A 25,567-nucleotide genomic window follows, 5' to 3' on the forward strand; every position below is an offset into this window, starting at 1 on the left:
GTATCCTAATTTTTTTGGACTCTTTGATATTGTAGTGTCCAAAAATGCTCTCCTACCTCATAACTACAGGAATAGGATACTCCTGGATGTGTTAATCTAGGGTGTACTCTCAGGGCACAAAGTATGACGGTGAGGCCAACAAGTTTGTGAAGTGCTCTGTATGAACTCATTGGGCACCTTAGCACATGCCCCACAGTCCTCTGCAACACACAAGATTTTTTTGTGAAGCAGATTGTATGGAATTTCCGGAAGGTAGAAAGTTTGAAGCTATTATTAAATAACTTGAACTCCAGCCTGGTAGTCAGCCAAAAAAAGAGAAAAAGAAAAAGTTTATTCTAATAGTATAGGGCACTATATTAATTTTATTTAGTTTTCTTAAATTAAAATTGGCTTGGCCGTAGAATGGTTTGAGACTCAGCTTTTAATATCCTCAATCTAAGAGCTCCATCATATCAGCGACTTAGTGCACTCTCACCATGCCTGGTGTGCGGATTTGCAGCACGGTATTCATGACGCTGTGCCTGTCCTGCTGACACCCCGCCTCTTTCCCAGCCTCTCCTAGAACACCTAAAGTCTGGATTATTTTCCCTAAGCATGTTTTCCTTTGTTGTGTGTGTGTACTGACGGGAGCCTTGCTGTTGGCTTGAATGGATTGCATCAGGTCCTGGCAGGGAAAAGTGATCTCTCCCAGTTGGAGTTGACATTCAAACATCTGGAGGGCAGCAGGTTGGAGAAGGGCTGAACACCAATGGGCACCATCAAGGTTCGGACTTCTTCACACAACACATAGTTAAATTATGGAACTCACTACCACAAGATGTAGTGATGGCCACCAATTTGGATGGCTTTAAAAGGGGATTGGATAAATTCCTGGAGGCAAAGGCTATCAATGGCTACTAGCCCTGATGCTTGTGTGCTATCTCTAGTATTGGAGGCAGTAAGCCTGTTTGCACCAGTTGCTGGGGAAACATGGGTCGTTGGGTGCTGTTGCACCATGTCCTACTTTGATGGTCCCTGGCCGACGGCTGGATGGCCACTGTGTCAACAGAGTGCTGGACTAGATGGACCCTTGGTGGTAGGGTGACCATATGAAAAAGACGACAGGGCTCTTGTATCTTTAACAGTTGTACTGAAAAGGGAATTTCAGCAGGTGTCATTTGTATATATGGGGAACCTGGGGAAATCTCTTCATCACTACAGTTAAAGCTGCAGGTGCCCTGCCCTCTTTTAAGCCTGGTCACTCTAGTATAGCTCCTGCACCTTTAACTGCTGTGATGAAGAGGGAATTTCACCAGGTTCTCCATATGTACAAATGACACCTGCTGAAATTCCCTTTTCAATACAACTGTTAAAGATACAGGAGCCCTGTCCTCCTTTTCATATGGTCACCCTACTTGGTGGTTCTTACGTTCTTAAGACAAGGGTCTTTACCCCTCTTAGCTGGAGGCACCAGGGACTAACCCAGGAACCTTTTGCTTGCAAAGCATATGCAATTACGCCGTTTGAAACCAGCTTGTTTTACTTCGGAGTGAGCAGCACTACAGAGACACTGCTGCACGCCCCTCTCCCCAAGGCGACCACCACCCGCTGCGTTTCCCCGCCACGCCTTTCCCAACTTTCGGGTAACGCCATCTCCTCCGCCACCCGCTGCTTTCAGCTCCTCCCGAGGCTCCCTTTTTCGCTTTCAACCGCGCTCGGTTGCGCCGCCCTTCTCCCGACAAGCTTTGCGCAGCGTATCTCGGCTGGCGCCGTTGCTAGGAGGTCCTTACGGCGAGCGAGGCCGTGCCGGGGGGTTGCTAAGGGCCTCGCGGGAGAGGAAGGCTTAGGGAAGGCGGCGCCTGCGGTCCGTGCCTCGAAGGTGACTCTCGCTTTCTCTCTCCCCTTCTCCCCCCACTCCTCCCCCCGGCCAGCCTCTAGAACCGAGCGCCCCCGCTCCTCCTGCGTTGAAGGCCCCCGCCGCGAGAAAGGGTTAAAGCGTCCTCTTCTAACTCAAAGTCAGCTGTTTGAATGCACCTCCGAGTCTCAAGCGAGCTGGCTAAGCCCCATCTTGTGCAGGTTCCTTTGGAAGTGAATCCCGCCAAGTTCAAGGGCGCTTACTCCCAAGTAAAGTTGTGCATGACCCCAGGCTGCAATCCCAGGCAGCCCTGTTGAGTTTAATAGGATTTACATTTAGGTAAACCTAGATAGGGTCGGGGAGCGGACAGGTGATCTTGCCAAACTGCCGCTGTTTCCAGTCTCGTTTTGATCAGCATGTTCTTATCCAAGACTAGGTTCTGCCCTCTCTCCTATAGCTCCCTTCAAGCCATGGGGCCTAAAAGTATTGCAAGTGAGATTTCTCCCCATGTCTGAAGACTGAGGACTTGATAGGACTTTGAGGCCAACGTAGGATGGCTACTTAATGTATATAGGGGATTTGGCTCCAAAGCAGCCTTTTCCAACTGGGTGCTCTCCAGATGTTTTGCACTTCAACTCCCTTTATCCCCAAATAGTGTGGCCAGTGGTCAACAATCCTCAGAGTTGTAGTCCCAAACATTTGCAGGGCACCAGTTTGGGGATGGCTGCTGTAAAGTAATGGAATATCTGTCAGGTACCTTTCAGATGGACTCTGTATGCCCTGAACCTCTGGTTTCCCGTGATGGTCTTATGTGCTTCTAAAATTATGTGGCAGGAAAAAGGTCTCCATGCTCTGGATAGCCGTACCTGTTGCATTTGAGTGTGTTGTGCAGAGGACTTGCAGGGAAAAGGTGGCAAACTTGAATATAAAAACAGATGGAAATTATTATGATTTTAAGGACATGTGGCCAAACTTCCCAAAAAAACATCCTAATAACCCATGGTTTGGGGAGTCATCTGAACTTGGGCAGTGCCAATTGATTGTGGGTTGTGGGCATAGGGCAGCTAGCCGCTTGGCTATTGTAGCAGAAATCCATGGCACTCTTCCTGAGCGCAGCCGTGATTGCTTTTTGCGAGCGCGGCTGAGCCACTTCAAGTGTCCCTTGCCAGCAGCAGCCCTCCCAACTGTGTCCAAACGGCACTTTGGAGGAGCTGTCACAGGCTCCCTGTGTATGTGTGTGGTGTTTTTTTTAAAAAAAAAAATTGCCCAAAATTTGTGCAAAAAGTGGCTGAAGTAATTTTTATTTAAAAAATTTCAGCCCCAGGAATGTGCACAAATGCCCTTTTTTTAATTGGTTTTCTTTGGGGGGTGGGGTTTTCTTTGAAGAGTTTAATTTTCTTTAGATGAGAGAAAGCATTGGAAATGTACTCTGTCTTTGTAATATCTGTTTTATGTACAAATATACAAGTAGAGCTTATTGGAAACAAGTAGGTTGGTACGGCAGGCAGAAAATTTGCTGATCCTGCAACATTATTTATATAGAATATGTTTAGACGGCCCTTCCATTCAATGATGGCTTGAGGTAGTGTAAAAATAAAATACATAAACTACAAAAAAGGTGAACAACTTTTTGTACAATAAAACTAAGCATTAACAGTAATATAGTAGCGGCATTAGCTAAGGCTCAGTGGAATGATGTTGTCTTCAGTAGCCATCTAAAGAACATAAAGAGGGAGCTAAAGTTGTTGCTGCTACATGAACAAATCTGAGTCGATCTGACATTATGGACATAGGAAGCTGCCTTATGCAGGGGCATACCATTGATCCATCCATCCCAGCACTGTCGACACTGACTGGCAGTGGCTCTCCAGGGTTTCAGGCAGGAGTTTTTCCAGTGCTACCTAAAGAAACTAAGGATTAAACCTGGGACCTTCTGCATATAAAGCAGGTGCGCTATCATTGACCTACTGCCTGAGAGAAAGAAGAGGAAAACAAGAGTGGAAACTATTAATCCAAACATTATTAGTAACAATATTCTTTTTCCTCTAGCTAATAATTATAGCATAAAATCATAATTAGAATTCTGTACTGATACTATTGCTACGAAGGGCCAACAAAGCTGGGCCATGTTTCCTTTTCGTCAAAATTGTAAAAACTTACTGTAAATTATTATGCATGTAGGTAGATACTGATAAATAATTAAATGTGAAGGTACACTTGTGTGTATGTCATTGAGTTTTTCCTAATAATTGTAGTATTATTTGTACTGTTTCTGCACTAAATGTGGGTATTCAGCAACCAGTAAGTTAGATTCTAGAAGTGCAGACCATTGTTACTTTTATGTTTATTTCTTTACGTTTCTTTCTGTAGATGTCTCATTTTTCTACTGAAGATGAAGCTCTTTTGCAGTCTATGCTTAGGCAGTTACTGCAAAGCGTTAAAGAAAAAATCACAGGAGCACCATCGGTAGAGTGTGCAGAAGAGATTCTGCTACATTTGGAGGAAACTGATGAAAATTTTCACAAGTAAGTTTTTCTTTTTCTTTATTTTAATGTTGATGGTGTTGAATCAATTAAATGGTGATTGCTGATCTATGAGGGGAAACTGTTGTAGTGTAGCTTTTGTAGACAGTGACTGGTAGCAACGTTTTTGATTGCTTGTTGTTAAAACATTGCTGGTACCTCTACAGGTCAGTTGATTTAAAAATGTAGATGTTACAATCTTGCAGATAAGTTTTTTTTTTTAAAAAAATTTTTTTTGCCAACCTTTGCCTGTCCACCTATTCTCACTTGTGTGTCATGGATCAACATGAACAGTGGTTTGGAGAAGCTACACAGATGGAAGTGTGGCTAACTGTAAGCTTGCTTTGATGTAGGAAAGCAATGAAGCATCTGTATAAATCTTCTTTGAGACATTATGTTCAATAGTTGAAAAGATTTATGAACGGCCATTTTCAGGCATTGCAGACATGGCACCAGGTGTATCTTTAAATTTTGCTTTCCCCTTATGTTTCATAATTTTTTGATGTGCAACAATGCACTATGTTGTTGTTTTAAAAAAAAGTATGAAAAAAGACACAATTTTAAATTGGTAAAAAGCACACAATTAAATTCTCTTAAATTTTGGTGGAAATTATATACGTAGTGTCTGTTCACCTCTGGAAATCTACTCCCAGCCTTTTTTTATCTACTAATCTTTCATGAAGCCTTTATAAAATTCATTGAAGATTCTAGCAGTAGCCTGATGAAATACATTTTATGTAATGTTAAAAGCTATTTGAAATACAAGAATATAAGATAAGTTACAGTTTAATTGTTGTTGCAGCTATGAATTTGTGAAATATCTTAGACAATATATAAATAACATGTTGGGCTCCGTAATAGAAGAAGAAACTGAGAAATGTACTTCAGCACAAAGTCAGGGTGAAGGATCTGGCTATGATACACTTGTACAACACGTTACGAAAAAGACTAGAGAATCAAAGGAGTAAGTACACGTACAAATGCCTATAAAACTCCATTTTCCAAAGAAAAAGACTTTTCTCATTTCTTCTTCCCTCGTTTTTGAGTTTTAGTTTCTGATAGTCTCCTTCTGAAATCTTGTCACTTTCATGACCATCATAACTCTTTTGAAATAATTATTTCTGATTTCACCATGTTTATAATAATTCCTTTCTTATCAGTTCACTGTTGCCTTTAAATATTTGAAGAAAACTGCCTACAGTTCAAAATGTGTAATTTATGCAGGCCCTCAAATTCAAAAAAGCATACATTTTGTACATGTTGTATCCTAAGAGTTCACTTCTTTCAGAATAACATATTTCTCCTTTGTTTTAACAAGTGCGCTTGGTATTTGGGGGAAATTGTCCCTGTCCATTAAACTTCTAGTTCTGCAATGAATGCCTATGCTTGTTTTACTCTAAAGTAAGTCCCACTATGTTCAGTGGGTCTTTCTGCAAGTGAATGTGTAGGAATGTGGCCAAAGCTGTCCAACATGGATGGAACAGAGAAGTTGGGAAAGAAATACATATTGATTAAAAATGAATTTAGCTGGATTTGAACAGTAAGCATGCTATATCACTGTATTTATGCACAAGAAGTTAATCATATTTCAGGAACATCTTATAACATGATCCTGGAAAAAGTGTAATAAATAACATGCAATTAATGGTTTGTAAGGCTTCCCCGAAATTGCCATCTGGGCTTGTTGTTCTACTTGTTCTGCATCATTGTTGTTGTTTTTTTAAAAAATATATTAAAGTATTTTATTGCAGAATACCTAGTTATAACAAATTAGGGATGTATAAGTAGACCTATTTGAAAAATGTTATTTACTCAGTGTTTATGTATCTTTACTTGCCTTAAGAAGAGATTGCAGGCTGTTGCCTGACCCAGAGCCCTACAGGTGTTCCCATGAAAAGTAAGACTTCCACTAAATGGGTTTTTTCCTATTTGCTGTAATGTCAGGGCAGCACAGTGAGGATGTGGAGAGAAAGTCTGTCCTTGACATTGTGTTAATTGGAGTACGACAGCGCCATACACATGCTGGTACATTTGTGTACATAGACAGTGGTCTTTATTTTAGGGTTTATGTTCTATGCTTGTCTGAAATATCTAGTAGTAATAGCAAAATTAGAGCTCCATTATAAAATGTTATCAAGTGATAATGTAATGTAAAGAAAACAAATGTGTTCAATAAATACTAGTTACAGAAATGTTTCTGTCAGATCAGATAGCTATGAGTTTGTACTGAACACAATATTACTGGGAAAGGTGGATTATGTTTAATATCATCACACAGATAACCTTCAGGCGGTTGAAACATACAAGATGAATGCAGAGCTACCAAGGAGAAAAGGGACCCCTTGTAGGAATTTTCAGCGAACCTCTAATGATGAGATCAATCTTAAGAACATTTTAATAGTAATTTCAATGATATGTGGATGGCCTTGTTCTGCAAGAGGAAATTAGAAATGTCATTGTGAAAAACTTTGTTACTTAATCTGTGCTTAATTGCTTTTATAAATTAATGTGTGGGCTGCTGTATTTTTAATAAGCCATTTATTTACATTTAGGAACTGCATGTCAGTTTTGAGCCAACCATACAAGGTTCTTTTTTTTTCATGAAAGAAGTAATTTATCAGAAAGCACAGATAAATCTTATCTTCTAGCCATGCAGCATTTATGCCTGTGGGGTGCCTTTGTTTATAAAATGCCCCAGAACATTGTTTAGCATTCTGAAACTTCATTTTTTGGAGCAGCTTTCAAAGGTCTGTCCTATCTATCTTTTTTTTAAAAAAAACATGTTCTGCACATTGACTAGGAAGACTGTGTAAGTGGATATATATTTACTTTTCTTCGGAGAGCATTCTGGAAACTGAAGTTAAAAAGTGTATCAAATGTGGCCATGGAGAGAAGGCTTAAAATATATAGAATGTGATCTGTAACAAGCCTAAAAATCAAAAGCAGCCTTAGCGGTTGTTGTTTTTCTAAAAACAAACAAACCGACAACAAACCATGGAACTTGCTTAAGCAGAAGTAACTGGAATGTATTTTCCTGCTCCCATTGTATCTTGGTAGTGATACTACCTCAGTACTGATATTACCTCTAGCCTGCATCAGTTGTGTTTCACCTGATTTGTATCTGAATGTACAGCAATTTGCTAGGGCAGTCTGTTCCGCTTCCTCTGTTCCAATTAATGCTCCACTACCCCTCCTTTTTTTTGGCATGAAAGTACCTTATTAAATGGGTAGTAAAACTGTTATGGTTTTCTTCAGGTTTGTTTGGATAACAGAAGCCCCTGAATTTATCATCATAGTCATTGGTTCAAAAGTCTGTATTTGTGTTGCAATGTCTAAATAGCAGCACTCAAACCTGAAGGGATTAACCAAAAACAAACCACAATGCACGAATGTATGGTTAGTGCAGACATCCTTATAAGAGTAGAAAAGTTTAAAAGATTCTAGATGTTCATCATTTCAAAATGCTAAACTTTGTAATGCTAAACTTTTATGCCTATATTCTGACAAATATGTTAGAATCCAACATATGTGTGTGTTCTGTTTATAAGGTTATGGAGGTCTCCCCCCCCCCCCATCGAAATGCTATGAAATGCACACCTTGGTGGTAATCCAACCCATTCTTAGCCTCATCTTAAATTTGTGTGCTTGTAAGTAATTTTCTCTGACTTCAGGGTGACTTAGGCTGTCTTCCTATACATGTTTACCTGAGAGTAAATCACACTGTACTCAGTGGGGCTTGTTTCACAGTTGACATCTGTGGCATTGCACTATTTCACCCTAGTGTCAGTGCATTCTTTGGCAGAACTAAGTCCAAATAGCTTCAATGGGATCTGCTTCCAGGCTAGTATGCCAGTGTATATGGGATGTCAGCCTGTGCATGATACAGCTTATGAATTTTAGTCTATCGGTTTGTTTGTGTTTTAAACTTGAAGGTATAGAGAAATGATGCATTCTTTGAAGAATGTCATGACGGTTGTGGTTGAATCTCTGATTAACAAGTTTGAAGAAGATCAGATGCGATATAAGGAGATGCAAAGAAAAGTGAGAACAGAACAGCACAGCAGTTACTATGCAGATAACTGTTCTGATAGTGATTCTTCCTTTAATCAGGTATGAAATTGTATGAACAAAATGTATTTCATTTAGATCAAGGACTAGAGGCCCATTGGTTTTTATAGCTCTGTATTGTCTGAACTAAAAGATGTGTGTGTGTGTGTATATATATACACACACACACATCTATCTATCTATCTGAGGGCTCTTTGGGTGTACAGACATTCTGAGGCACACATACAGTTTCCCATCAACTGCAGCACAGAAGGCAGTTCATATACATTCGTGTGTCCACAGCGTTACCCCCAGTATTAAAGTCAATGAGAGACTCTTCACAGAGCTTCGGATAAGAATCATATTTTAGTACTCTTTGTAGGGACTTGGGGAAACATGCATGACCCTAATCCAAGCTATATTAAAATCCTGGATTTTTCTTTGAATTCGGGGCAGCTCTCACTTCTGTTTCTGGGGTCATTTAAACATGCCACCAAATTAGATTACTGCAATGCACTCTATGTAAGTCTGCTTTTGAAGACTATTTGAAAGCTGTAGTTTGTTTTATAATGTCATTATACTGGATTTTTTATGGTTTTAATCTTTGTAAACCACCCAGAAACCTTTGGCTATTGGGCCATCTTGAAAGGTAATAAATGAAGGAATGGATAAAAGTAGCTTCTCAGTGTGAACCTGGAAATGTCCTATATAGACAATGATACGGATCTTTCTATCCTTTTTATCTCTGCTTGTCTCTGCCTCCTTCCTTGTACAACCACCGTTCCAGTCCCCTTCTTTCCCATTGTTAGTTCTTTCCCTCTCAGTCTGTCAACATTAGGTTTTTCCCACTAAAGATTTGTGTACCCCTGCAAATCCCAGGGCTATCCCGAGTTTGCTGATATCTCTTTTACATGACTTACACTTCTGGCTATTTTCGTACGAGCATGGAAAAACCTGAATTGGTATTAAAAGGAATGATAATTCTTTCCAAAATGTCATGTACAGTTTTTCTACCAAGAGTTTTGGCAGACCACTTCATCTAGTTCTTTATAATTAAATAAAAAGAGATATTTTTCTCCTTAGTTTGATAATTAAAACACACACTCTAATGTTTCAGTAAGATAATGTGAATCCCTTAAAGTAAATTTCATATCATGAATGGCTAATTGCCATAGCTATTAAATTTTCATTCTAATAGGATTTACTTAATGAGCATTTTACAATGTGTTGCAGAGTTATACATTCATGAATCAAGAACAATTACAGCTACTTGTAGAAAGACTTGATCCTGCACAGCCTAAAGAGGTGAGTCTAAAAGGCAAGCATTTGGGGTTAAAATCCCCCCTCTTTCCCCCTGTTTTAATTTTGGCACACCTCAAGCTCATGTTGCATGGGTTAATTGTCTCTCAGTGAGGCTATTCTTATTGTTCTGTTGTTCTTATCCTGGTGTGTAAGCAGTGAAAAGGTAAAATAGCAGCTCTCTGGGGTTTCTGGCAGATTTCTTTTCCATCACCTGTTACCTGGCTTTTTCTTTTTTTAACTGAAGTTGCCATGGATTGAATTTAGGACACTCTGCATGCAAAACATGTACTCTACCACTGAGGAGGGTTACCTGATCATTAGCAGCAGCTTTTCAGGGGGCACAAGGAGCTATTATGGAGGAGTTTGTTGGACGAGTGTATTGTGTGCTATGCATTTCATTGACCATTACCCTGACCCCTTGGCTCAAGATTCTATTTTGGTTCTGGAAGGTTTCTGATTCTAGTTCTAAATGGGTGTCTGATGTCGGTGAGGGACACATTGAAGCTTAATACAGACAAGATCCTGGTCAAAAGACAGATCAGGGAATATGGATTCAACCTGTGCTGGATAGGGTTACACTGAAGTCTCAGGCTTGTAGTTTGGATATACTCTTGGTCCCTGAACCTGGATGCCTAGATCTCGGCGATGGCCAGGAGTGTGTTTGCACAGCTGATATGGCCATGAGATGTTCCTAGAAGTGTCTGATCTGGCCATAGTCACACATGCATTAGTTATATTCTGTTTGGGCTGTTGGAACACACTATCCATGGGTCTGCCTTTGAAAACTGTTCAGAAATTTCACCTGTTCCAGAATGTAGCCCAACCAGGCTGTTAACCAGGGCCAGTTACAGGAAGCATGTGACTCATTTGTTACTGGCTGCCAGTCTGTTTCCAGGTAGAATTTAAAGTTCTGGTTATGACCTATATGGCTTCATATACCTGAAAGACTGCCTTTTCCCCTATGAACCTGCTGAGTCTTTACGATCTTCTCAAGAGGCCCTTGTATTAGGCTGCCAACATCAGAGGAATGTTTGATGGTAAGGTGAAAGGGCTTTTTCAGTGGCTGCTCCCACACTATGGAACTCCCTCCCAAGGGAAGTAAGATGCACTCTCTCTCTCTGCTATCTTTCCAACGGTAGGCAAAGACTGCTTTATTCAAGATGGGTCTGTGGGTTGGGTGCTGTTTTGATTCTGTGATTGTTACCTTCTTATTGTATTTTATTGTGTTTTATTGTTTTAATCTATTTTGAATTGTTTTTGTAAGCTGCCTTGTGTGCCATTTTTTGGTCAAAAGGCAAGATATAAATCAGAAAAATGAATACTTATCACCCATAGCCGTCGTTGCAAACGTCTAATATACTTTGTTGTGATCTCATCCTTGATATTGCAGATACGTCAGGAAGCCATGCAGACATTGTGTTCTGCACCTCCATCTGATATATTAAACTGTGAGAGCTGGGCTAATTTACGTAAACATCTTGCAACAGCACTCTCCGATCCTGATTCCAATTTCAGTGTAAGCATTCATAACATTATGTATTTTAAGTTTAAATTTTCTTCTTCTGGAGGAACACATTTCTTTATGGTGGCTTAATAAGCTGTTACACATTTGTTATAAAGATGTTAGCACTGAAAAATAACTATGTGAAACCCTTTGGATTTTAATATGGTGAGAGATTCCTGGGCAGATCAGCTCTCCTTAAAGGCAACCTCAGGTGTTTTTAATGCAGCCTCTCTTAACCTGGTGCTATCCAAATGTTTTGGGCTGCAACTCCCATAATTTCTGACCATTGGCCAGTGTATGTTAGCATAGCTGCAGGAGCCAGTTTGGTGGAATTATTAGACTAGATGCATAGAATGCAAGGGGTTGTAATGAATCTGGGATTTTCAGTACCTTTTCTCTTATCCCAGGGCCATGATAAAGCTAAAACCCTGTTATTGCAAAGATTAAAGGATATAGAGATGCAGTCTCAGTCAGAAGAGCTTAAGTCCTGTAAAACTAACCCTTTCTATAATTCTTTCACGCCATTTTATTTATCTCTACCAAGTTATCTGGTGGATATACCTAACATTAAATTGAGGATAATCTTTACACAGGCAAGACTAAATGTTCTCCCTTTAGCAGTTCAGCTAGGATGATATAAGAGATTACCAATTAAAGATAGAGTATGTGGATGTAGTGTAGTCTCTATCGAAGACTTAATTCATGTTTTGCTTGAATGTCCTATGTATAATGATCTTAGAAATACATACATTTCTCCTTTGCTAAAATTGCTGAAGAGCTCCTCATCACATGCTAAAGTTTGTCAGTTGTTATCAGATGCAAAAAAAAATTGTTTCTTTTAGAGAGTCGAAATTTTTAGTTAAGTCTATGCAGATACGTTCTACACAATGCATGAAGGGTTTGGGTAGTGACCCCTTTTATGATGCTCAATTATTTTTATTGTAAACTGTTCTCTTTTATAACTTGTGTATAATGGCTAATTGCTGGTAACACAATAAATTGACTTGACTGACTAGAACTGGGGAGACTCGGGTTCAAATCCCCACTCAGCCATGAAACTCGCTGGGTGACATTGGGCCTATAATACCCTCTCAGCCTAACCTACCTCACATGGTAGTTGCAAGGATAAAAGGTCGACTGTGTATGGTGCCTTCACCTTCTTGGAGGAAAGGTGGGATATAAATGAAATGAAAAAAGTCCCAGATGTTCTAACATTTGACTCTTGTGCAGAATTGGTTAACATCATGGAAATAAGATTACATTAATCTAGCAACCTAGTTTTTATTCTTAATTTTACAGGACAAAGTTTTGAAGTTCTATGCCAAGACATTTTCTTCCTCTCCACTAAATATGACAAGGGAACTCTATGCAAGCTTAGGTAAGTTCATTAAGGCTAGAATCTGGAATATCTTTATCTGGGAGTAATTCCCATTGAAAGTGGTGGGGGTAACTTCAGAGTAAATGTGTATTTAGGATCACACTGCACATCATACAGACAACTTTTATTAGTTTTCTGATTTCAACAGCTGCTATTTTAATTTGCCTCTTAAATTAATTGGCAATTATTATTTTCTTTCCAGCAAAGTACGTAGAGCTGTACTTTCTTTCTGAAGATAATTATGTTCCGACCATATCAATGGGTATTGATATAAGCAACCCAGATGTAATTCGTTTACTTAAAAAGGTACAGATCACGTTCCCCATACTACTTTTTCTTATTAAGGTTGTTTTCCATCAGGTCTTTTAAAAAGTAAATCAATCTGTTATCCCTTTATTCATAGATACGTCTGTTAAATGAGTACCAGAGGGAAGTCCCATCTTTTTGGATTCGTCATCCAGAAAAGTATGTTACAATTCTGTAATTATCCTCTGTTTTAATTTGTCTCTTGTGACTTCCTTGTGATTGACTAAATACTAAATTACAGTATGTTAGCCATTTGTCTGTAGCTGTAGTGATCAGTTATTCCAGCTGTATTCCAATGCAAGTGATTATGTGTCAATGTGAAGCTTAGGTAAATGTAAAGGGAATAAGGTCCCTTACCTCCAAAACACAGCTAACCGGCCTGTTTTGTGCAATTTAATTTATTCTAGTAATTACCTTCATGTTACTGTTTTAACTTGTATAGGTGACACTTCTGTTTCCTGACTTGTGTTTGGCAATTTAGGCTGCAATCCTATGCACACTTACCTAGAATAAGTCCCATAGAATCTGGACCTTATTTTTGAGTATAGGATTGTACTGTCAGAATCACAGTTGCTTTTACTTGTGGCCTTGGCTACATTTAGACATAAACAATTACATTCTGCCTACCTAAATTCTTCTTGCAGTTTAACTTTTTCCCAATAAACATATTCATTCTTTCCCAATAAACATATTCACAATATTGCAGTTCTTCACGTTGTATATTTCTGAATCCTCTTTTGAAGGTGACTTTCTTTTAGTGGTATATAAAAACAATTGGACCTACAGTTTCAATTCAGTTTCTAGACTTTAAATCCACAATATTCATAGTAAAGTAGGAAGTATTAAAGTCCATTTTTTCTTTTGTAGTATCTTTTTTAATTATAGGAAATTTTACATGTGAATGGCATCAGTAGCAGTGGTCTGATTTTATTTAATAGCTCTTTCTTTATAACATGTTTTAAATAATCTTGTTTTTTATTGTTTTAAATACTTGTACACCGCCATAATGACTTTTAGCAAATTAGGCAGTATATAAATACTATTATTAATAAATAAAAATATTTAGGTACATGGAAGAAATAATGGAAAGTACCCTATCACTTTTGTCACTAAAGCATGAATTAAGCCATGATATGTCTACAAAATCTTTGGATCCGGTATACTTCTTGGCTCTAGTTGATCTCAAAGCTGTGTGGTTCAAAAAATGGATGGTAAGAAAATTTATATGCTTTACTTCTTGCAACTTGTATAGATAGTCTTTCAGAATTATTTTATTGCTGATAATGCTTTACATTAATAATCCTCTTAGGCTTCTGTGTTTCAAGAGGTAGATGGTAAAAGAAAACAAGTGAAAATGCAAAGTGATCCAATGGAATAAAGAGACAATGTCTCAGGATGTTGAAAAAAATATATGTGGCTTTATTCCAAGAAGTAGCCCTAAGTGTTTGGGCCCTGAATATGTGCCTTCTTAAGGAGTCAGTTCACTATAAATAATAATAATAATGATGATGATGATAATGATAATAAAAATATTTCTTACCCGCCTCTTCATTCTGATCGAGGTGGGAACAATAGTAAAAATAAAATACATAAAACTGAATTAAAAAATAATATACATTGTTAAAAAAATCCTAAAAACATTCTAAAACATCTTAAATGCCTGCAGAGATCTCTTGAAAATATTGTCTCCAAGATGAATCCTATGACTGAATCTGGCAGTGTGGAGTTGCAATTTCTGAAGAATTATATCAAATGTTGCAGGTTCTTCCAATTTCCTTCCCATATTCTGGGATTGTTTTTTCGGGATTCAACCCAATGTTATTAGAAATCTGTGAGTGTTCTCTGTGTTAACAGGATATAGGCAGGAAAAAAATAAAAGAAAACAGTATTGTAGAATTTTTCCTGAGAATTTGAATTACATTTTAAAGTAAATATAAAACACCCACTTGCTTTTAAACTGGCAAACTCTTCCTATGATCCAGCAAGTCCCATTGATTTCATTAAAAAAGGTGTAAGTGTGTCTTTTTCAGTGTCTTCAAAAGTCATTATTTTTTGGTTTATTAATTTGCTGTCTGTATTTGTGCAATGTGTATTCATTTGGCCTTCTTCAAAAAGGATGTTTTCCCCGCCCCCTCATATAAAATTACAATGCCAAACAACAAGGAAGAGCAAGTACTGTCCATCACACTTAATACTGAGTCACATTCAGTTTGCTGTACAATTTTTTAATCTCATCTGTGTTTGTTCATTTTACTCTATGCCCCTCCTTTTTTTCCTCTCGGAGTAAGTCTCTCCAGAAGGAGGAGACTGCTGTAAGTGGTCTAGGAACCTGTGAAATCATGCTCACATATGGATACCAAATCTCCATAAAGGATACCAGATCTCCACAAAGCTTTTTTAAACAAGAAAATCTAGATTGGGCAGATAAGGCTACATCACAAATATTCTTTAACTAATTCCTCAAAGTAACCAATTCCTTAGAGTAAATTCAGTGCTCGATTTCCGGTGCCTACCAATGACTAGATGTCCTGCTGTAAGAAGCAGTGCAAGCAAATCTTTGTGTAAGGATGAAGAGACAGCACTTCTTGAGGGTTGGAGTCACTTGCTGAATAGTGATCCACTACATGTGGAGGAATGTTCATTGTGCAATACACTCACTCCAATGTCAAGACGACAATGATGGATTGAAGCAACTCAGCTTCAGTGGAGTGTAGCTTCAACAAAAAGATAATTCCAACTTAGATTCCCAGATTCTCTCTGAAATAGTATGCAAAGACTGTTCCACAGAGATTCCTATGCTGTTTCTTCAATTTTCAGCCTGAGGTTCACTTCCCATACTGTTTTTAGCCCTTTTGAACCTGTTTGTCACTAGGGTTCTGTAGATCTCAAAAATTATCCCCCTGGTTTTCCCCTTCATGATCACACATTCAGGCTCAATTGTTGTTAAAGAACTAAGGAGACTGCTTTCCCTAAAAATTGTGTGTGTGTGCGTGTGCGCGTGCATGCACAAATAATTGAATTTGCTTGAGTTGGATCCAGTTCACTATATAGCCCTGTAGCTTTGCTGCTACCGAGTCCTCGTCGGAAGGTGATTCTGTTGATATAGAGCCCTTAATTTATATAAGTCCTTTGATTCCCAATTTCTGTAGTGCGTCTTTATTATCGGATGTCATAAACTGATGATATTGTTGTTATAGGAGGAGGGGGGAAGGTAAGGGTTTCCAAGCTTCTAAGGTGATTCTGAAAAATGGATCCACAAGATGTTGAAGTTGGAGGACCTGGAGCTGTGGAAAGGGCACAGCCCTGACAGCTGAAGTGTCAGAAGTTACCTACTCATGGCAACAGTGTTTTTTATTAAAATGCTTTCTACTTCTTGGTTCTGCTTTGAAAATAGGTTATATGTTAATATGTGTTACTTGAACATAGAATTGGACAAGTTTGATTTTTTTCTCAAATCAAAGCAAGCATTAACTACAATATTTCTGTTTCATAATTTTAGCATGCTTATTACAGTAGAACAGTGGTGTTGAGGCTACTTGAAAAGAAATATAAATCTTTGGTAAGTGCTTGGTTTTGGGGGTGACTTTCAAAAGACCAGAATATGCTTTAGAATTGTATTTTATTCAGTAAAAATGTCTTAGAGATATAGGGCATTTTGGTACTGAGATTAATGAGATGCAGAGTTTAAGGGCCATCTTTTTCTCAATATGAGAAATGATGCCTGTATCAGCTACAATGGAACTAAGTTCTCAGGTTACTATGTACACATCTTGGTAAATTATTGATAAATACCAGTGTGACCCATTAGGGAATTATCACATTATAATGTGATGTTCTGCAAAATGAGACTTTATATTTCACCTTTCCACTTATATACACCTATCAATACAAAATTTGCTGTAATCATTAGAGTCTAATGAGGCAAAGCCAAATTTTCTAATAAGCTGAGTGAAGTGACATTTAGTTATTGGTTTAAAAATGAGTTATATAGTATTAGGCATTTGTTGTGAAGTTTGTTAAGTTTGTCATTTTATTCTTCAGATTATTGCATCTGTTGAGCAGTGTGCCTCCTACTTGGAAGCTTGTGAATCAGCAATTGATGGAACAGGCAGGTGTCATTTTTTCTCCACATCACATAATAGTAAGTTATGTTTCCATGTGCTGAACAATATGTATTTATTCAAAAAGTCGCTTTATTGCTTACAAAGAATCATAGAATAGCAGAGTTGGAAGGGGCTTACAAGGCCATCGAGTCCAACCCCCTGCTCAATGCAGGAATCCACCCAAAAGCATCCCTGACAGATGGTTGTCCAGCTGCCTCTTGAATGCCTCTAGTGTGGGAGAGCCCACAACCTCCCTAGGTAAATGATTCCATTGTCGTACTGCTCTAACAGTCAGGAAGATTTTCCTGATGTCCAGCTGGAACTTGAGCCCGTTATTCCGTGTCCTGCACTCTGGGAGGATCGAGAAGAGATCCTGGCCCTCCTCTGTGTGACAACCTTTTAAGTATTTGAAGAGTGCTAGCATGTTTCCCCTCAATCTTCTCTTCTCCAGGCTAAACATGCCCAGTTCTTTCAGTCTCTCTTCATAGGGCTTTGTTTCCAGACCCCTGATCATCCTGGTTGCCCTCCTCTGAACACGCTCCAACTTGTTTGCGTCCTTTTTGAATTGTGGAGCCCAGAACTGGACACAATACTCTAGATGAGGCCTAACCAGGGCCGAATAGAGAAGAACCAGTACCTCACGTGATTTGGAAGCTCTACTTCTATTAATGCAGCCCAAAATAGCATTTGCCTTTCTTGCAGCCATATCGCACTGTTGGCTCATATTCAGCTTGCGATCTACAACAATTCCAAGATCCTTCTCGTTTGTAGTATTGCTGAGCCTAGTATCCCCCATCTTATTTATTTATTTATTTATTTAAGGATTTTTATGCCGCCATTCAGCCAAAAAAGGCTCTCACGGCGGCTTACAAAAGTATTTCTTGACAGTCCCTGCCCACAGGCTTACAATCTAAAAGACATGACACAAAAGGAAAGGGGATTGGGAGGGAGGAGGAGGAGGGGGGAAAGGAAAGCAAATTCAGGCACTACAATCTTGTAACTGTGCATTTGGTTTCTATTTCCTAAATGTAGAACTTGGCATTTATCCCTATTAAATTTCATTCTGTTTATAATAACATGTGTAGCAGTGTATTGTCAGAGTGTTCTTTATGACAAGTGATCAGAGTAGGTTGCAACTCAAAATTTCTAAATCACTTTTCAGTCTGAGTTTTCCCATTTGACTTAGCAAAATCAGTTTATTATTGGCTGTTGCATTTTATCCAATCTCTGCTGTTTCCTTTATAAATACATTATTGTTATGGTAGTGAATGTTTGGAGTCTAATATGCAAGGAGAGAGCAAATGAAGCATAGGTTTATTGATATAAGTTATCTTGTCTTTTAAGGTAATAAACAAAAGAATTTCTACACAGGAAAAGAATTACACTATATATATTTTGTTCATTCCATGAGCCTCTTAGGCAGATTGTTGATATATAAACAAGGCAGAAAATTGTTTCCTCTTCAGTTGAAAAACAGAAAAGGTATGGTCATGTATCTATGAAGGTATGGTTTTATAAAAACTTTTCCAAAGGTTGTTCAGTTTTGTTTGTTTGCTTTGCACAACTCTCTTCCTACAAAAAGTCAGTGGGTTGCAGTGTGGAAGAGAACATGTAGATGGAAAGCAAGGTGTAACTTTCATGGGGTCACTTATTGGAGGGTCTGATGCATTATTGATTTGCTGCCTGGTGTATTATCACTGTTGCCTTTCTACATAAAAGGACAAGGTATTAAATCCTGTCCTCTTTTTTTGTTAATCAAAAGAAAAGACAGTGTAGCTACTCATAAGGCTTTGCCCTAGTCAACATGGCCAGTAGCTAGGGATGATGGGAGTTGTAGTTCAGAACATGTAGAGGCCCCAGATTGGAATAGGCTGTCATACAAGATTATCTCAAGGTTCTTCATTTGTCCTCCCTGACCTACAGCTATTATAAAGGAAAACACTGATTATGTTATTTGCAGGTGTGGAACATGAAACTTACCAACTTTTTGACGCTGTTGAAATAACTCTACTAGTAATTATGCAATTGTGGTCAAATTAATGTTTTTTGTTTGTTAAGTTCTAGGAAATAGAAGGAAAGCTTCATCAAGTTTATTTGAATTCATACATAAATATTGTCCATGCATTAGAAGTAGCATGTATTTTCAACTATTTTTCCCATTTCCATAGATTTGATGTCTCTGTCAGACCTCGTCATAATGTTTATTCGTCTAATCTATTGCTCGCCAAATTGTCCAAAGACTCTTACTGTGCATTCAGGTAACATTGGTCTTTATAGTTGCTCCATTTAAACTTAATTTTTTTATATTATGTTTTACTATGTTTTTGTATTTTATAGTTTTAAGTTTTGTGATCTGCTGAGATTGTTTTGACTGATGGATAGAATAGAAATGTAGTAAATAAACAAATAAAAATAGGTAAATATTATTCCTTTATTTACTTGCTTTGTGAAGAAAGGTCTTCCACCTTTCATATTCATTCTTCTGTTCAGTATTTAAGCTCAATTATGTTGTATGTAATATGAAGCCACGCTGTTTCAATTTCTGGCTGGAATTTGAAGTGGGGGTTGATGGGGGAATAGGAATAACTTCTATTACTTCGTTTTCCATTCATATATATAATGTTGATCATAACATTATTCACTACTATTTTAAAACAACTTTTTAAACAATTTGTCAGGCAATTATTCTCCAGCTGGCCTCATTACTGATGTGCTAAGAATTCTTTGTGATCGAAAAGAATGTGCAACTGAATGTCTATATACTAATAGAGTGATTGAGGCACTTCTTCAACCAATACATTGTTTACTCAATGGGACAGAGGTTTGTTGTATTTCCTTTGAATAAACATAAATAAAATTTAGTGTAGAAAAATATGGTAGCAACGATCCACACTGTGGTTCTTTCATATGGCTAGTTATATGAAATATTGAGTGACTATTGAGTGAATGGGGGTGTGCATTCCCATCTGTACTGCAAGTACTTGGGGGAATTGCATTGGGTGTATGTATCCATATCTAATCTATATGCATGGTTTGCAATCCATCAAGGAATAGGGAAGCCTGCGTCAGAGACTAACAGTGTAATCCTATAATGACTACTCAGAAGTAAGACTTGTTGCTATTAAATAAGTGTGTTTAGGGTTGCAGCTTTTTTGAATCAAGGCACTTGTCATTAATTGGACAATGTCTTCCAGGAAAAACAGATAACATCTTGGGATTTAGGATTAACTTTTTTATAAATACAGCAACTTTTCAAAAACCAGAAGGCCTTTATTTTATTTGTAGTTTCTCTTAAGTAATTACGTTCAGTGATTGAAACAAAGTAAATTTCTACGAAGTTATACACTGCACTTTGAAATATAACATAATGGACTGGATCCGGACTTACTGTTGTGTTAATGGAAGGGATCCTTCTGTTCGTGGAACAGAAGGGCTTGTATTCAGCAGAGGCTCCTAATCCCCTCTCTGGACGCTCCTACAAGTGAAGTTGTGGGGAAGAGTTATTTTTGCTGTTTTCTCTTTTCCCCCTTCAGCTCCCAGTGCCACTTCCTATAGCATTCCAGAGGGTCTCCTAGCCTGTCGGGTCAGATTTTCAGAGGCATAGAGGGCTCTAAGGGAGAAGGAGAATCTTCAGAACTTGATTCCCTCCACTTTTCGCCTGCAGGAGTGTCCAGATTGTGAAGTTCTGTGCAATTTCTGGCTGAGCGGAACTGTAACTAAATTGCAAAAGCTAGTGTTAAAAAAAGACCTTGTGTTTTTGGAGAGCTAAAGAGATGAAGTGAAAGAAGGTTGAACTTCATTTAAGTGGAGGTGTTTCAGTAAGGAAAGGAGACTGGAAAGAATGTGTGGTGGCTGTAAGTTTGTCTTGGAAGTGAGCCCCATCCATTGCAGTTTTAGCTTAAATTTGAAATAAATGCTTCTGTATTTTCAAGGCATTATAGGTTCTTCCATTTTTTTTCTTCATGAACATGTATATTAATCGTCAAAGCTACTTTTAGATAAACACCAACAGTTCTGTTTAGCTAGTGGGGCATTAGAGCTGCCTGGGAAATGTTTTGATTAAAAACCTCATGCTTCATTGACATAATATAGATTTATAAAGTTAGGATTCCCAATTTAGTCTTGTTACATTGGTTTGTTTTTAGTTACATAAGATCAGGAGCTCCGTAAAGCATTTAACTTCAGACATTTTAAAATATGTACACAGGTGCATCTGGATTATCCAGAAACAACTCTAATACATATAGCTGACATTTTGGCAAGGATTGCTGCTGTAGATGATGGTCTTTCTCTTCTTCTTTATGGAGGAGAAAAGTCTTCTGCCATGGAGGGTGCTAGGTAAGAGAACACCTTTTAAAGAATGAAAATAGTTTTGCCTTGCCTGTCATGTTACTAATAAAGTTTGTGTATGTCTGGCAAAAGCTGTCATGAATGGGATTGTGAAGTGAATATTTATGCAAACGCTGTTTATGCAAATGCAGATAAGAGAGAATTCCTTCACATATCTCTGTGCATCACCTGAACTGGTCCTTAGGCTATTATCTTTATATTATTTCTCATTGGTCGTACTTATATTTCTTGGATTAATGCATGACTGCATTCAGATATAACAGTAAACTATGGTTTATCGTATAAATGAGTCTCAGGCCTTTGCATTCCCCTTTCCCTCTCCTCTGGTATGGTCACAAAGAGGAGATTGAATGCTTTTGCTTGTGTTTTCGACCTACTGCCTTATGTCCGTACCCAGGCAAACTGTGGTTAGTCATAAAAACTGTTTACAGGAGCAAGCCAAGTTCAAGCCTTAGCTTATGAAACTGACTTGTTTCATTTTGATTAACCTCAGTAACCTTGATGTACAGTGCAGCAAATGATGAGAGAAAATTCTAAACTTCAACTCTGCAAAGTCACTTTTCTGTGTGCCCCTGCAAGTGGCTTTATTTGGAAATAGCAAATTAAAATAAATTCATAATATACTACATGGAGATTGTAAATAAGCTTCAGCATGGTTTGTTGTCCCAGCAAAATGTAGACTTTGAAAGGAAAGTATAAGTGCCTGTACAGCACCATGTACATTGATGGCGCTATATAAATAAATAATAATAATAAAGAATGGTCATATTGTTTTACTATGTACAGCACCATGTACACTGATGGTGCTATAAATAATAATAATAATGCATTAGCATTTTAATTACTAATTGAAAGTGCCTTATTTTATAGCAGCCCAGCCAAGTCAATAAAATGTTGTTGTTGCTGTTTTTTAAAATATTGTAATGTTTGTAGCCTTAGGGGTGCACATACAATCGTTCAGTTTACAAAGAAGCTTCTTAATGAAGACATTTCTGCTTTGTCTGGTTCCGAGATGTTGCCAGTCCTCAAAGGCGCTTTCATCTTTGTGTGCCACCAGATGTATAGTACCTGTGAAGGCTTAGAGGTTCTGCTACCTTACCATTTACATGGATCTATTGCTGAAAGTTGGAAAAAGGTAGTGTTGTTGTTATTATTATTATATTTATTTGTATCCCACCTTTTGCCCAATACTGGACCTCAAGGCGGTCTTACAAAGTTTAAAACATACATTTTAAAACATAGGAAAAGAAATGTTAAAAAAAAGTTTAAAATACACAACAAAATTATAAGTCATTAATATAGATGGAGGCCTAAATTACTCTCAAAAGGCCTGCTGGAACAAACAAGTTTTAGCCTGCTTCCGAAAGCCCATCAAGGAGGGAACCAGTCTAGCTTCCCTGGGAAGAGAGTTCCAAAGCACTGGAGCAGCCATCGAGAAGGCCCTCTCCCATGTTCCCACCAAGCGCGCCTGTAAAGATGGTGGAACTGAAAGAAGGGCTTCCCCAGAAGATCTTAAAGCACGGGCAGGCTCATAAGGGAGAATACGGTCTTTCAAATAACCTGGACCAGAGCCATATAGGGCTTTATAGGTCATAACCAGCACTTTGAATTGTGCCCGGAAACAAACTGGAAGCCAGTGGAGCTGTTTTAACAGGGGAGTTGTATGCTCCCTGTAACCAGCCCCGGTTAACAACCTGGCTGCAGCAGCTCTTTGAACCAGGTGGAGTTTCTGAACACTCTTTAAAGGCAGCCCCACATAGAGTGTGTTACAGTAATCCAATCGAGATGTAATTAAGGCATGTGTCATACATATTGTTGTCATACAAAGCATACACATAGAAGTTATAGAAGAGGGCTGTGTGTGTGTTCCATATTTAAGGAAGTAGCACCTTAAATATACACTTAATATTATGATAACACAGAGCTGATTATTGATTGAGTGTGCCCTTCTTGTATAAGCAAGAGCTATACATAGTGGAGGGAGCTGTGATTTGCTTGGATCCTTGCAGCATGTATGCATGGTTAAAAATACACATGTATGGACCTCACAGAGCCTCGTGTGGCGCAGAGTGGTAAAGCAGCAGTTTCTACAGCTGAAACTCTCCCCATGGCCTGAGTTCGATCCCAGCGGAAGCTGGTTTCAGGCAGCCGGCTCGGGTCGACTCAGCCTTCCATCCTCCCAAGGTCGGTAAAATGAGTACCCAGTTAGCTGGGGGAAAGGTAATAACGGCCGGGGAAGGCAACGGCAAACCACCCCGCTATAAGGCCTGCCAAGAAAACATCAGCAAAAGCTGGCGTCCCTCCAAGAGTCAGTAATGACTCAGTGCTTGCACGAGAGGTTCCTTTCCTTTCCATGGACCTCACAAACTGGGAAATACGGCCAGTACATATACTGGTGTAACTTGCTAATTTACATAATATGTGAAGTGGCTCTTAATAGATGTTGGAAGCTTGCAAGATTATGTACAGTTGTTAACTAGATGTCTATTAATTCATTACTCATACAAGTTCAGTGTATGAACTTGTATGAGTAATACACTGAACTTGTCTGAACTTGTCTGGCTGCAAGAGTTACACCAGAAACGTTCAGGTAATTTTCAATATCAAACACTTTCGGAAGACTAAGTCAAATATTTTTGTGCATATTTTCTATGTTAGTGAGCAGAATGATTTAGATTTTGCTACCTTTCCAAATAGTCTAAATTTCTGCAATGACTTTTTCATTCCGGCAGACTAGTTTGCTTTCAGACAGAATTCCTACTCCTGTAGCTGGGGCAGACTGTGTTTCAACAGTTAACCAAGAATCACAGAGCTTGTAAGTATTTATTTAATACAGAGAAAAGTGCTTAAACCTGCATATATGGGGTTTTAGATAACATTTTAAAATTGAGAATTTTCTCTAATAATGGCTTATTATTACAATGACTAGTGGGTGGCAACACAATTCTGGAAGGAAAATAGTTTAGGGTCCTACACAACCCCACAATATTCTCATTCTCTTGCTGACTTTCCTTCCCTCATGTGCCATTCTTTCCTTGCCACATCCTCCTCACTCCCTGTTCTGTCTCCCATTTCTGTGTTTTAATTCTTCTGTCTATTGTTGTTTGTCTTGCCATTTTCCCATCTCTTTGTCACTGTTTCTGATCCATCCTCTCATTTGCTTTTCACCTCTCCCCCTTCCTTGCCTGTTGTAATTTCTGTCTCCATAACCACATCTTCTTCTTTTCTACCTCCTGATTTCTCCTCTCAGCTGCATCGGGTTCTATTCATTTGCCTCCCACCCCTCCCTGTTTTCTAATATTGGTGTTGCTCTTTTGGCTCTTCTTCCTAGTTCTACTCACCACATGCAGAACAATAGCAGTAGCTTTTTTATGTCTAGCATGCAAGCCATGATGGATTATGCATGTAATGCGTGCATTCACAGTTGTTTCAACCATTTTGGGTAGCATTTGCTCCCTTTTAGGGTTGGGTGGTACTATTTTGGATACATAATGATGAGCACTCACCCCTTGACATTGGTATTAAAAGAGGGTGATATTGAAGATATTGGAGATATTGTCTGTGCAGCGTCAGTATTTAAAGAATTTATGAATTTCATGTGTCAATCCAATGATTCACAGTTACACTTTTCTTTTCAAGCACCTCCCCACAACATTTTCTTAGGAGGAGCTATCTGGCATAATTTCCTCATAATAATGACATGACACATGCCAATTAAGACACACTATACATTCTATTTAATTTTCATATGCTGACATTATTCCATGCAAGATATATTGGCCAAAGCAATGAAGACATCGCAATTTCCAGAAATATATTGATTATAGTTGGTTGCCCCTCCTCTACAATGATGTTTAAATCATTTTTAACAGCAATTTTTCTGCTTCAATTTTGTAATGTCAGCATCCACTAGCCATTTACAAAATGAAGTGAGTCATTTTGCTGTCAAACTACAGGACAGCAATTAATTTATTATTTAAAGAACGTTGTTTGAAATGATAATTCCACAGAAGAAAAATACATCATTGTTAAGAAATCCATTTTTTAAATTATGCAGTTTGTAATATAAAGTCCATGTTTCATAGCTTTTGATCTATACAAGAAACATTTTGAACGTTTTGATTTTTAAAATATAATTGAAACACCAGCTTTCTTAGACCAGTAACATTTTAATATTCTAATATAAGAAAACTGTGACACATCAACAGTTGCAAGATGAAA

At 38.3% G+C, this 25,567-nt stretch overlaps 1 protein-coding gene across 1 annotated transcript in view; it reads left to right on the forward strand.

Moving 5' to 3' along the window:
* The first annotated feature begins 1,738 nt into the window (after window positions 1-1,738).
* TBC1D32 (TBC1 domain family member 32) overlaps window positions 1,739-25,567 on the forward strand; it is a 68,730-nt gene continuing 44,901 nt past the window's right edge. Inside the window, exons 1-18 of the mRNA XM_063124725.1 lie at window positions 1,739-1,858; window positions 4,205-4,359; window positions 5,159-5,320; window positions 8,289-8,466; window positions 9,637-9,708; window positions 11,096-11,221; window positions 12,509-12,587; window positions 12,790-12,893; window positions 12,991-13,052; window positions 13,960-14,104; window positions 16,393-16,452; window positions 16,935-17,034; window positions 18,341-18,478; window positions 19,165-19,254; window positions 19,675-19,817; window positions 21,204-21,334; window positions 22,280-22,481; window positions 24,079-24,161. Of these exons, the coding sequence (XP_062980795.1) occupies window positions 4,205-4,359; window positions 5,159-5,320; window positions 8,289-8,466; window positions 9,637-9,708; window positions 11,096-11,221; window positions 12,509-12,587; window positions 12,790-12,893; window positions 12,991-13,052; window positions 13,960-14,104; window positions 16,393-16,452; window positions 16,935-17,034; window positions 18,341-18,478; window positions 19,165-19,254; window positions 19,675-19,817; window positions 21,204-21,334; window positions 22,280-22,481; window positions 24,079-24,161 (2,030 nt within the window). The 5' untranslated portion in view covers window positions 1,739-1,858. The remainder of the gene's footprint in view (window positions 1,859-4,204; window positions 4,360-5,158; window positions 5,321-8,288; window positions 8,467-9,636; window positions 9,709-11,095; window positions 11,222-12,508; window positions 12,588-12,789; window positions 12,894-12,990; window positions 13,053-13,959; window positions 14,105-16,392; window positions 16,453-16,934; window positions 17,035-18,340; window positions 18,479-19,164; window positions 19,255-19,674; window positions 19,818-21,203; window positions 21,335-22,279; window positions 22,482-24,078; window positions 24,162-25,567) is intronic.

The sequence above is a fragment of the Elgaria multicarinata genome, chromosome 4 (genome assembly GCF_023053635.1).
Source record: "Elgaria multicarinata webbii isolate HBS135686 ecotype San Diego chromosome 4, rElgMul1.1.pri, whole genome shotgun sequence".
Taxonomy (NCBI): Eukaryota; Metazoa; Chordata; class Lepidosauria; order Squamata; family Anguidae; genus Elgaria; species Elgaria multicarinata.